The 14235-nt window shown below is 44.4% G+C and overlaps 1 protein-coding gene across 1 annotated transcript in view; it reads left to right on the top strand.

Moving 5' to 3' along the window:
* LOC124798823 (monocarboxylate transporter 12-like) overlaps positions 1 to 14235 on the top strand; it is a 661199-nt gene that overhangs the window by 517695 nt on the left and 129269 nt on the right. Inside the window, exon 2 of the mRNA XM_047262352.1 lies at positions 499 to 618. Within this exon, the coding sequence (XP_047118308.1) occupies positions 499 to 618 (120 nt within the window). The remainder of the gene's footprint in view (positions 1 to 498; positions 619 to 14235) is intronic.

Below are 14235 nucleotides of genomic sequence, written 5' to 3'. Positions count from 1 at the left end.
TCTAGCGGTAGTGGACACCAAAAGATCCTGAGGAAGATCCCAGCAGAGGGGTCGAAACGTCGAACATTTTAGAAGATACATGACGCGGCCTAATAACCCAGGAGATTTTAACTTCATTTTTTTTTAAATTATCATTCGTACACTAGACCGTCAAAGATTAATCTCTATGTCAGAACGTCGCCACCGGATTTCGTAGTTTTGCGGTGAATTTAGTCTGATGCCGTGTGCTGCATTCGAGCGGAATAATTCCTGCACATGGCTTCGGTTCCGCTCTGTCTCTCAGCTTCCAACAAAAAAGAAAGAGAAGTAAGCCAGGGAAGCAGCCTTGGGAAGGTCGCCGGCTGCGGCTGCAGCAGCGCTGAGTCAACAGCCCGGAAGGACAGCCACACGCCGGTTATTTTAGATGGGATGCTAGAGGGCGGTGCCAAGCGCCACGCCGCCGCGCAGCCAGCCACCAGCCACTGTGTTGTAACGAGGCCGCTGTCCTGTGTGTTGCAGCGGACGGCGTCACGTACTCGTTCGGCGTGCTCTACGTAGAGTTCCTGGACGCCTTCAAGGAGGGCAAGGGCGCCACCGCGCTCATCGCCTCCATCCTCGTCGGCGTCACCTTCTGTTCCGGTGAGTAGCCATCCAACTCTCATACTCAGTTTTGGTGTGATGCCATCTCCAGCGATCATTGATTAATATACACTGACGTGACAGAAGCCGTGGGATAGCGATATGCACATATACACGGTGGTCCATTGATCGTGACCGGGCCAAATACCTCACGAAATAAGAGTCAAACGAAAAAACTACAAAGAACGAAACTTGTGTAGCTTGAAGGGAAAAACCAGATGTCGCTATGGTTGGCCCGCTAGATGGCGCTGCCATTGGGCAAACAGATATCAACTACATTTTTTAAAAATAGGGACCCCCATTTTTATTACATATTCGTGTAGTACGTAAAGAAATATGAATGTTTTAGTTGGACCACTTTTTTCGCTTTGTGATAGATGGCGCTGTAATAGTCACAAACATATGGCTCACAATTTTAGAGGAACAGTTGGTAACAGGTAGGTTTCTTAAATTAAAACACAGAACGTAGGTACGTTTGAACATTTTATTTCGGTTGTTCCAATGTGATACATGTACCTTTGTGAACTTAACATTTCTGAGAACGCATGCTGTTACAGCGTGATTAGCTGTAAGTACCACATTAATGCAATAAATGCTCGTGTTGTCAGGCGTTGTCGGTGGATCACGATAGCAAATATCCTTCAACTTTCCCCACAGAAAGAAATCCGGGGACGTCAGATCCGGTGAACGTGCGGGGCATGGTATGGTGCTTCGACGACTAATCCACCTTTCACGAAATATGCTATTCAATCCCACTTCAACCTCACGCGAGCTATGTGCCCGACATCCATCCTGTTGGAAGTACATCACCATTCTGTCACGCAGTGAAACATCTTGTAGTAACATCGGTAGAACATTACGTAGGAAATCAGCATACATTGCACCATTTAGATTGCCATCGATAAAATGGGGGCCAATTATCCTTCCTCCCATAATGCCGCTCCATACATTAACCCGCCAAGGTCACTGATGTTCCACTTGTGGCAGCCATCGGGATTTTCCGTTGGCCAGTAGTGCATATTATGCCGGTTTACGTTACCGCTGTTGGTGAATGACGCATCGTCGCCAAATAGAAAGCGTGCAAAAGATCTGTCATCGTCCCGTTATTTCTCTTGTGCCCAGTGGCAAAAATGTACACGACGTTCAAAGATGTCGCCATGCAATTCCTGGTAGATAGAAATATGGTACGGGTGCAATCGATGTTGATGTAGCATTCTCAACACCGACGTTTTTGAGATTCCCGATTCTCGCGCAATTTGTCTGCTACTGATGTGCGGATTAGCCGCGACAGCAGCTAAAACACCTGCTTGGGCATCATCATTTGTTGCAGGTCGTGGATGACGTTTCACATGTGGGTGAACACTTCCTGTTTCCTTAAATAACGTAACTATCCGGCGAACTGTCCGTACACTTCCATGATTTCGTCCAGGATAACGGACAGTATACAGAGTACACGCCTGTTGGGCATTTTGATCACAATAGCCATACATCAACACGATATCGACCTTTTGCGCAATTGGTAAACGGTCCATTTTAACACGGGTAATGTATCACGAAGCAAATACCGTCCGCACTGGCGGAATGTTCCGTGATACCACGTACTTATACTATGTGACTATTACATCGCCATCCAGCAGAAAGCGAAAAAAGTGGTCCAACTAAAACATTCATATTTCCTTACGTACTGCACGAATACGTAATAACAAATGCGGGTTCCTATTTTAAAAAACGCAGTTGATATCCGTTTGACCTATGGGAGCGCCATCTAGCGGCCAACCGTAGCGCGATCTGGTTTCCCCCTTCAAGCTAGACGAGTTTCGTTCTTTGTAGTTTTTTCGTTTGATGCTTATTTCGTGAGACATTTGGCCCGGTCACTATCAATGGACGACCCTGTACAGATGGTGGTAGTATCGCTTACATGGGGTATAAAAGTGCTGTGTACTGGCTGAGATGTCATTTGTGGTCAGGTGATTCGTGCGAAAAGTTTCCGATGTGATTATGGCCGCACGGCGGAAATCAACAGTCTTTGAACGCGGATTGTTACTTAAAGTTAGACGCGTGGGACATTCCATTCCGGAAATGATTAGGGAATTCAATATTCCGTGTCCACAGCGTCAAGAGTATGCCGAAAATGGTTCAAATGGGTCTGAGCACTATGGGACTTAACATCTGAGGTCATGAGTCCCCTAGACTTGGAACTACTTAAACCTAACTAACCTAAGGACATCATACACATCCATGCCCGAGGCAGGATTCGAACCTGCGACCATAGCAGCTGCGCGGTTCCCGACTGAAGCGCCTAGAACCGTTCGGCCTCAACGGCCAAGAGTATGCCGAGAATACTAAATTTCAGGCATTACCTTTCACCACACACTACACTGTGGCCCATGGTCTTCACTTAACGACCGAGAGCAGCGGCATTCGGGTAGAGCTGCCAGTGCTAATAGAAAAGCAACACTGCGTGAAATTACCGGAAGTCAATGCGGAACGTAGGACAAATGTATCCGTTAGGCCAGTGCCGCGAAATCTGACGTTAATGGGCTAGGGCAGCAGATGACCGACGCGAATGTCTTTGCTAATGGTATGACATATCGCCTATAGCGCCCCTCCTCGGCTCGTGACCGTATCCTTTGGACCCTAGACCATTGGAAAACCATGGCCTGGTCATACAAGTCTCGATTTTAGATGGTAAGAGCAGATAGCAGGGTCAGAGTGTGGCATAGACCCTACGAATGCAATGCACCCAAGCTGTCAAAAGGCACTGTAAGATGATGGTGGCTACATAATGACGTGAGCTGTGTTTACATGGAATGGACTGGGTCCTCTGGTTAAACTCAACCGCTCATTGGCTGGAAATCTACAACCATTCATGGACGTTACCAAACAACGATGGAATTTTTATCTCTGACAATGACCCGTGTCACCGGGCCACAATTGTTCGTGATTGGTAGGACATAATCGAGAGGTCATTTCGTGCCCAAAATCCTGTATCAGCAACACTTTAGCATTTGTGGACGGCTATAGAGTCAGCATGGCTCAATATTTCTGCAGGGGACTTCCAACAACGCGTCGGGTTCATGCCACGTCGAGTTGCTGCATTATGGGGGGCAAAAGTAGGTCCGACACGATATTAGGAAGTATCCCATGACTTTTGCTACCTCAGTGTAAGAAGCCTGTAAAAGAAATAAAAATTAGAGTAAATACACTGCTGGCCATTAAAATTGCTGCACGAAACAGAAATGCAGATGATAAACGGGTATTCATTGGACAAATATATTATAATAGAAATGACACGTGATTACATTTTCACGCAATTTAGGTGCATAGATCCTGAGAAATCAGTACCCAGAACAACCACCTCTGGCCGTAATAACGGCCTTGATACTCCTGGGCATTGAATGAAACAGAGCTTGGATGGCGTGTACCGGTACAGCTGCCCATGCAGCTTCAACACGATACCACAGTTCATCAAGAGTAGTGACTGGCATATTGTGACGAGCCAGTTGCTCGGCCACCATTGACCAGACGTTTTCAATTGGTGAGAGATCTGGAGAATGTGCTGGCCAGGGCAGCACTCGAACATTTTCTGTATCCAGAAAGACCCATACAGGACCTGCAACATGCGGTCGTGCATTATCCTGCTGAAATGTAGGGTTTTGCAGGGATTGAATGAAGGATAGAGCCACGGCTCGTAACACATCCGAAATATAACGTCCACTGTTCAAAGTGCCGACAATGCGAACAAGAGGTGACCGAGACGTGTAACCATTGGCACCCCATACCATCACACCGGGTGATACGCCAGTATGGCGATGACGAATACACACTTCCAATGTGCGTTCACCGAGATGTCGCCAAACACCGATGCGACCGTCTTGATGCTGTAAACAGAACCTGGAATCGTCCGAAAAAATGACGTTTTGCCATTCGTGCACCCAGGTTCGTCGTTGAGTAAACCATCGCACGCGCTCCTGCCTGTGATGTAGTATCAAGGGTAAGCGCAGCCATGGTCTCCGAGCTGATAGTCCATGCTGCTGCAAACGTCGTTGAACTGTTCGTGAAAATGGTTGTTGTCTTGAAAACGTCCCCATCTGCTGACTCAGGGATCGAGACGTGGCTGCACGATCCGTTACAGCCATGCGGATAAGATGTCTGTCAAACCCTCCTGAACCCACCGATTCCATATTCTGCTAACAGTCGTTGGATCTCGACCAACGCGAGCAGCAATGTGGCGATACAATAAACCGTAATCGCGATAGGCTACAATGCGACCTTTATCAGAGTCGGAAACGTGATGGTACGCATTTCTGCTCCTTACACGAGGCATCACAACAACGTTTCGCTAGGCAACGACGGTCAACTGCTGTTTGTGTATGAGAAATCGGTTGGAAACTTTCCTCTTGTCAGCACGTTGTAGGTGTTGCCACCGGCGCCAACCTTGTGTGAATGGTCTGAAAAGCTAATCATTTGCATATCACAGCATCTTCTTCCTGTCGGTTAAATTTCGTATCTGTAGCTCGTCATCTTCGTGGTGTAGCAATTTTAATGGCCAGTAGTGTACAAGTGATACAAGTACGAAAATAATTTAAAAAATAAGAGTACGTCAAGAATGCAAAATATCACCCATTCTTTTTAATATCCATATTAATTATATTATCCTAAACTAGAAGCAAAACATAGAAAAAGGTATTAGAATACCGAAAGACACCATGTTAAATGGTTTTCATGCAAATAATGTCTTGATATAGGAAGAAAAAGAAGAGGGCTTACATCGTGCGCTGTACCACCTGAATTACCTTTGCAAACAATACTATGTTTCTAAGACCTAAACTAAAATTACGGCTTTCTGGTACAAAGATCCGTTCCGATCCTAAAACATTGTGGAGAATGTGATTTAGAACAAGTGTCATTCTTGACTTATTTCGGATGCTGAATCGGTCTAGACAGTAATAAACATATAGATGTAAGATTGGCTACATTTGAAAATACATACACTGCCGGAAGAAACGTGCAACACCCTCAGGGACTGTGTTTAGGGGCGCCAGAGTGCAATAGGTGCATAATGAGGGGCTCTAGTGTTAGTGATTGAGTGCGCACCGTCATTGGCCATAAAGTGGCACTCCGGAGGCCTGTCTGTCCGCCGCCTGTGCCGGCCTCTGTGACCGAGCGGTTCTAGGCGCTTCAGTTCGGAACCGCGCTGGTGCTATGGCCGCAGGTTCGAGTCCTGCCTCGGGCATTGATGTGTGTGATGTCCTTAGGTTAGTTAGGTTTAAGTAGTTCTAAGTTCTAGGGGACTGATGACCTCAGATGTTAAGTCCCATAGCGCTCAGAGCCATTTGAACCGCCCCCTGTTTTGCCACTGCAGGCAGTAGTTTTGCTGAGTTTAGCGGTGAACAGTATGTGTAACATTCATTCTAGGGTATAACCATGCCTCGCCGGCGAGTACATACTCCTCTTGAACAACTTCAGGCATTTGAGCAGTGTCGCATTATGGGCCTATAGGAAGCTGGATGGGCGTGTCGACGGGTTACTGCACACGTTGGGAACAACGTACCTTTGGTACCTTGCTGCTTTCAGCAGTGGTCTGTGGAACATTGGCGCTACAGCAGAGCTGGTTCTGGACGTCCACGTACAGACGCAAGCCAGGATTGACGCATTGTGAGAGCAGCAGTGGCGGACCGAACATCATCCAGGGAAGAAACCTGGGCATATGGTGCACCTAATGTACACCAAGGAACATTGGAACAGTGTGCTGAAACAGGGCTAAAATCACGTGTGCTAACACTGACACCACGACACCGGCTGTTCTGGCGTCTTGGAAGAGTCGACTGGGTAGCAGCATGTCACTCTGTTGTCTTAAGTCATAAGAGCAGGTTCTGTTCGTATGCGAGGGATGCACTACAAGTAGCGGTCTATTTCGGTGTGCATTCACCAACAACACACAAGTCCCACGTCAGGCTTCATGGTGTGGGGGCCATCAGTTAAGGCCCGCGGTCCCATTTGGTGTTTCTGCAGTATAAAGTAACCAGTGGCCGCTACATTGCACAGACTGTTATTCCCGTGATACTGCCATTTCTTCAAAAGGAATGTGGCGTCATTTTCCAGCAGGACAATGCGCGTCCACATACGGCTGTTGCGGCGCAATTTATTGTTCATAGTGTATAACTACTGCTCTGATCAGCAAGACCAACAGATCTCTCGCCAATTGAACACTTACGAGTCATAGTGAAGCGGGAACTTCCTCATGCTCCACATCTTACGAGAACCATTGCCGAATTGCAACAAAGGTGCTAGGTGCGTGGGACAGTCTATTCGCAGTCGGCACCTTTACGATCGTTTGCATGCTAGACTACACGTCTGCGCTGCCGCCAGAGGGGGGGGGGGGGGGGGGGGGGGTGGACGACACTGTGTACTGATGCAAATTTTCGACACAATTTATTGTGATATGTGCGTTTCATTTGGTCTTAATCTGTTATCATATGTTTCTACAATGATAAACTATCTGTCACATTACTTTTGAATAAAATACTTTGTTCTTGAGGGTGCTGTATTTTTTTCGGCAGTATATGTGGTGCCATTCATAATGTATGTAAAAATAAAACCAGTCAAGAAAAGAGAGAAAAAATTTATAAAAATTTGGCTGTTCCATCGCTTCTGCTTAGAAATTAATGTAGATTATTTTAGGTGAAATACAAAGCGTAGAAATCAAAATTTCTAAGAGAAAAGAAAGGCCACTTAAGAACAGACAATATAGAAAACGAAACATTGCTACAAGAACTATTGAAAGTAGAATAAGCAAACAGGGCAACGCCTGGTAGGAACACGTACAAAGAACGGACAGTAAACAACTAGCGTCTTCTTACAAGGCGGCAGGAATAAGAGCTCTTGTATAATCTAAAAAAGAGATGGACAGACAGTGTATCAAGACCCAACAGACAACGCCTAATCCATAACTGCAGAAAAAGAAGAAGAGCTAAGAGTCTCGAAAACAGCCAAGAATTCATGAATTTTACATTGAAGAGCCAAAGAAACTGGTACTCCTGCCTAATATCGTGCAGGGCGCCCGCGATCACACAGAAGTTCCGCAATACGACGTGACATGGACTCGACTGTCTGAAGTAATGTTAGAAGCAACTGACACCATGAATTCTGCAGAGCTGTCCATAAATCCGTAAGAGTACGAGGGGGTGGAGATCTCTTCTGAACAGCACGTTGCAAGGCATCCCAGATATGCTCAATAATGTTCATGTCTGGGGAATTTGGTGGACATCGGAACTGTTTGAACTTAGAAGAGTGTTCCTGAGGTCACTCTGTAGCAATTCTGGACGTGTGTGGAGTCGCATTGTCCTGCCGGAATTGCTCAAATCCGTCGGAATGCGCAGTGGACATGAATGGATGCAGGTGATCGGACAGGATGCTTACGAACGTGTCACCTGTCAGCGTCGTATCTAGACGTATGAGGGGTCCCATATCACTCCAACTGCGCACGCCCTACGCCATTATAGAGCCTCCACCAGCTTGAACAATCCCCTGCTGACATGTAGGGTCCATGGACTCATGAGGCTGTCTCCATACCCGTACACGTCCATCTGCTCCATACAATTTGAAACGAGACTCGTCCGACTAGGTAACATGTTTTCAGTCATCAATAAGTCCAACGTCGTTGTTGACGAGCCTAAGCGAGGCGTTTAGCTCTGTATCGTGCAGTCATCAAGGGTACACGTGTGGACCTTCGGCTCCGACAGCCCTTATCTATGAAGTTTCGTTGAATGGTTGGCACGCTGCCACTTGTTGATGACCCAGCACTGAAATCTGCAGCAATTTGCGGAAGGGTTCCACTTCTGTCATGTTGAACGTTTCTCTTCGGTCGTTGTTGGTCCCGTTCTTGCAGGATCTTTTTCCGGCCGCAGCGCGGTCGGAGATTTGATGTTTTACCGGATTCCTGATATCCACGATACACTCTTGAAATGGTCGTACAGGAAAATCCCCACTTCAAAAATGGTTCAAATGGCTCTGAGTACTATGGGACTTAACATCTGAGGTCATCAGTCCCCTAGAACTTAGAACTACTTAAACCTAACTAACCTAAGGATATCACACACATCCATGCTCGAGGCAGGATTCGAACCTGCTACCGTAGCGCCGGCCGCGGTGGTCTCGCGGTTGAGGCGCTCAGTCCGGAACCGCGCGACTGCTACGGTCGCAGGTTCAAATCCTGCCTCGGGCATGGATGTGTGTGATGTCCTTAGGTTAGTTAGGTTTAAGTAGTTCTAAGTTCTAGGGGACTGATGACCACAGAAGTTAAGTCCCATAGTGCTCAGAGCCATTTGAACCATTTTTGCTACCGTAGCGGTCGCGCGGTTCCGGACTAAAGCGCCTAGAAACGCTCGGCCACACCGGCCGGTTATCCCCACTTCATCGCTAAGTCGGAGATGCAGTGTGCCATCGCTCATGCGCCGACAATAACACCAAGTTCAAACTCACTTAAATCTTGATAACCAGCCATTGTAGCAGCAGTAACCGACCTATCAACTGCGCCAGACACTTGTCTTATATAGGCGTTGCCGTCCGCAGTCCCGCATTCTACCTGTTTAAATATCTCTGTATTTGAACACGCGTGCCTATACCAGTTTCTTTGGCGCTTCAGTGTATAACTTACAAGCTACGTTTAACACAAGGTATTTTTCAGCTGGGTTGCGTGATGGCTTGCTCGTGTGAACGGACTTGTGATTTCACCAGGAAGATTTCAGCTACGAAAAGCCGCACATTGACAGGCTATACGCACCTGGTCTCAGGAATAAAGCTGACACGGTTAGTGAGCACACACAAAGAACTGGCACACCACGCTACACTGAGTAAGGCGAGAGGGAATTTGAAAGACCTCCACTAGCAAGGGTAGTGCGTGACCTCGAACGTTCGGGAATGTGCGAAAATGTGCTTAGAATATATATCGCTAATCCAAATGACAATGGTACGAGCATTTGCATTTAAACTGCGCTTCTTACCACCAGAGACATTTGAATGACCGCCTGTTAAAAGTCTAAGAAAGAAAATTTGGCAACACGAAGAAACAAAATATTGATATAATAGGACCCAAAGCACACACTTTTCAGTGTTATGACTTACTGCTATATTTCCCCTTGCTTAAATTAACTATGCTGTCTTGACAACAAACTTTTTCTGCTGAGCTGATAATTTTGCACAGCTATTCAGAGTGTAGGTTTGGGATTTCAATGAAGCGGTCAAAGCGAGGTGGAATGGAACAGTATGCACATTTGACCGAAGAACGTGCCTATGTTACAGTTGTTGTTGTTGTTGTTGTTGTTGTAGTCTTCAGTCCTGAGACTGGCTTGATGCAGCTCTCCATGCTACTCTATCCTGTGCAAGCGTCTTCATCTCGCAGTACCTACTGCAGCCTACATCCTTCTGGATCTGCTTAGTGTATTCATCTCTTGGTCTTCCTCTACGTTGGTGATCCCTCGATGTGTCAGAACATGTCCTACCAACCGATCCCTTCTTCTATTCAATACCTCCTCATTAGTTATGTGATCTATCCATCTAATCTTCAGCATTCTTCTGTAGCACCACATTTCGAAAGCTTCTATTCTCTTCTTGTCTAAACTATTTATCGTCCATGTTTCACTTCCATACATGGCTACACTCCATAAACATACTTTCAGAAACGACTTCCTGACATTTAAGTCTGTACTCGATGTTAGTAAATTTTTCTTCGTCAGAAACACTTTCCTTGCCATTGCCAGTCTACATTTTATATCCTCTCTACTTCGACCATTATCAGTTATTTTGCTCCCTAAATAGCAAAACTCCTTTACTACTTTAAGTACTCTACTTCGACCATTATCAGTTATTTTGCTCCCTAAATAGCAAAACTCCTTTACTACTTTAAGTATCTCATTTCCTAATCTAGTTCTCTCAGCATCACCCGACTTAATTCGACTACATTCCATTATCCTCGTTTTGTTTTTGATGATGTTCATCTTATACCCTCCTTTCAAGACACTGTCCATTTCGTTCAACTGCTCTTCCAAATCCCTTGCTGTCTCTGACAGAATTACAATGTCATTGGTGAACCTCAAAGTTTTTATTTCTTCTCCATGGATTTTAATACCTACTCCGAACTTTTCTGTTGTTTCCTTTATTGCTTGCTCAATATACAGATTGAATAACATCGGGGATAGGCTACAACCCTGTCTCACTCCCTTCCCAACCACTGCTTCCCTTTCATACCCCTCGACTCTTATAACTGCCATCTGGTTTCTGTACAAATTGTAAATAGCCTTTCGCTCCCTGTATTTCACCCCTGCCACCTTCAGTTGGCAGTATGCTTGGCAAAAAGCAGGTTGTAACTTTGACGTACCAAGACCATCCTTTGAAAATGTAATTAGTGTACCGTTTGATATTGAACTGCTTGGTTGCAGAAGTGATGTTGAATGTGAAAAAATGGTGTTAGTAAGAAGTGCATGTTCCCCTTTGCTTTGCTTGTGGAAGTTTACTGCTGTTAGAGTTCTTCAGTTAATTGCGTGCGACAAATAACTCTCAAACTTTCGGATGTGTCCTATGATGTATTATTATGAATTGCAATTTCTTGGACGTTATGCCAAAGCAATGTAATGCTCGCCACTGTAAACAAATTATTTTTATTATAATATAATTTTGATATATTTCATTGTAGCAAAACATTTGTTGTTCGAATATTATATCATTTTATATCTTTTATTGTTGTTATTATTATTAAAAAGTAAACATTTGTTGCACCTTAAAAGTGAGGGATGACGACAGGCTATATTTGTGGGTGAAGGTGTGGGAGGTATGTTGATGTGCACTGATAATAATTTCATAAAAAATTGTCATTTTTCTTGATGATCATTTCAGATAATCTGCTGGCTTTGTGTATGTCCTCTTCTCACTAACGTTTTGTGGAATAATATACCCTGGTGCAATTATCTATTTAGACATAAATTATCAAGGCACAGAAATGTGCGAAAACGATTATATGTAGCAATGTGTGTCCGCGAGACACCTGCTGACACTTCTCAAGAGGCTGGGCTTGTTAATAACACCGTCTCATTGCAGTCACTCAGTAATAGAGTTATCTTTCAAAGCTGTCCAGAATTTTTAAATAACACTGGCATTCATGCACATGATACTAAGAATAAAAATTACCTGACTACTCAGAATTTAAACGGGCCTCGAAGCATATAAGTTCCCACTGCTACTTCATTGTTCGTTCCTCACGGTCGCACAGGAACATTACCCTCAGCTTAGAAGATGGACACCAGTCACAATCAAGTGTGGACACATCTGACAGCGAACAACACAAATATTTTAAGGAAAAATAAGTGCGCCATGTGCTAAGACAGACACTAACGATTAATGCAGTGGCCTCTGCGATATTTTTAACATCACTGATACGCTTAACAAGTGCACAGATACGCAGACATCTCATCGCCGCGCAGTCTAAACCATACTACATGCAGCCGCTATATCGCTATGAGTTGTTGCGTGACAAACTTCATACATTCCGAGATACAAAAATCGGTTTCTGGGGATACATGAGATTTTCAGAGCATTGTGTACTTGTACGATTTTGGGTCTGTTATAGTATACCTTTACCCGCAAAAGTTTTCGCTATTAATAATGGTACATCCTGGTACTTACCTACTCCTACTGGTAATGATCACATAGGCAAGTTACTGTTACAGTGACTGCAGTAATTAGTCAGGGTTGTGATGAGTCTGTAGAGAGCTTCCTTTACTTCACTCTGCTGCAACAAACCACGTACTAAAAAGAAGCAAGTTTGAGATACAATCATGAAGGTACTGTTTAAATAAAATTTCGTTTCTGTAAATCATTAAAGTGATCTTCTCAAATCCCCTATTCATCGCACATGTTACTGTCAACCTTGATATTTAATTGCGCAACACCACAGAGACCAGCAAAGGAATCGTTGGATGGCTTCGCAGCTGAAGCTTCGCTAAAACCAAATGCTGTAACTAAATACCTTTAGACAGGTTCAGTTCCCTCATTCAGGTATGGTTTTCCAAATACACGATTCAAGTTACACAGTTTTTTGTTCAAACATAAACGAGCATTCATAAAATTGCTGTCACAGTGCTAAACATATGACAAGCATTGAAGAACTGAGGTTAGTATACGCATTATGTCATGTTTTTTAGGATATGCATTTTTCTAAATTCTCCTTACAGACCTCTAGAGCAGGTACGTTACTGTTTCAGTAGGTGTACGAAACCGACGATGGGTCGTTTCCATACAAGAGGAACAGTTTATTCCACACTTTGTAATTACGCCTTAGATGAACATGCATGTGTGCACCAAAAACTGAAATATACACATTGTAAGGTACTCCTTATTTGCAGACAAGAGCTCATTTTACTTTATTTGCAGGTTTGTCAGCACTACAATACCTACGGAGTAAGGAGCGAGCGGTAGGTTCCCATGCTGGGCGCTTTCAGAGCCAGTGGGGTGAGGTGCTGATGGAGAAATCGCTCGTGACGTCAGCATAGAGATGCGTAGGGAAAGTACGTGTATTCCGCTGCGAATCAAGTAATTGTTACTAATAAATATTTGCTAACGAAAGTTGCCTTTTGCCTCTCAGACGTTAGGAAGAGTCTGCGGGCTATAAATACTACCTTTCAGTAATTTTAAAATGCCAGGACAAGTTTCTAACATTCTGTGTGGTGTCTGTTTGTTCTATATCGTGTCTCCCTACCACTTTCGCGCAACGACGCTCTGAGCGTGTTTTTTAGGGAATTGACTAGTTTGAACCTGGGACCTGTTGCTGGTAAGGAGACGCCAGACCACACAAGACATGTAGAATTCAGAATTCAGTGAGACAAGCGATGATATAACCAAATACTTAATGATTTCAGAGTCAGCTCCACTGCACTCCCTGTAAAAGAATCTTAATACTAACTAAATTTAATGGAAGGGGTTCAAGGCTTTCCTATTTTTAGTTAGCTGGTAAAATAACGTCGAAAAAGCAGTTAAGTTTACCATTGGAAATTTTATTCCACTCACAAAACATGCACTATTGATAAAAGGAAATGTTTTAATACAGGATGGTAAAAACTAACTGCGTTCAACAAAAATGTGAACGAATATTCCCTGAATGGGTTTTCAAGTTCTACAATGGATCGAAGGATGACCTATGCCATATCACATTTATAATCTAGGTTTAAATTAAGTTTCACAAGAGAGAAAACTATCAAAATGGTCTACAGTGACCCTCAATTATCTTTAATTACTTATCTAACTTGTCGTAAATTACAGTGGTTGATGTGGCTTCTCAATAACTATATAACAGAAAAATCTTCGCGTTTCAGATTTTTACTTCAAGTGGTAAATGTGAACACCATGAGCTTTAATTGACGATCGACACTAGTATTACGCAAAAAGGGGGTGTAACAGATGAAACTTCTGCAGTTCTCAGTGAAGCTTTATGCGCTGTTATGCGGCATCGCGTGCGTTCATTACCTTGTCGGTGTTCGTCAGGGGGCGGCAGGCAGCACAGCTCCACTCACCTCGCCATCTCGGAAGCAACTCCCTCCTAACTTCTCCTTACTACAATTTACCGAA

This window comes from Schistocerca piceifrons, chromosome 5, assembly GCF_021461385.2.
Source record: "Schistocerca piceifrons isolate TAMUIC-IGC-003096 chromosome 5, iqSchPice1.1, whole genome shotgun sequence".
NCBI lineage: Eukaryota > Metazoa > Arthropoda > Insecta > Orthoptera > Acrididae > Schistocerca > Schistocerca piceifrons.
Note: the sequence above shows the minus strand (reverse complement) of the source record. Positions and strands in the feature narration are given on the sequence as shown.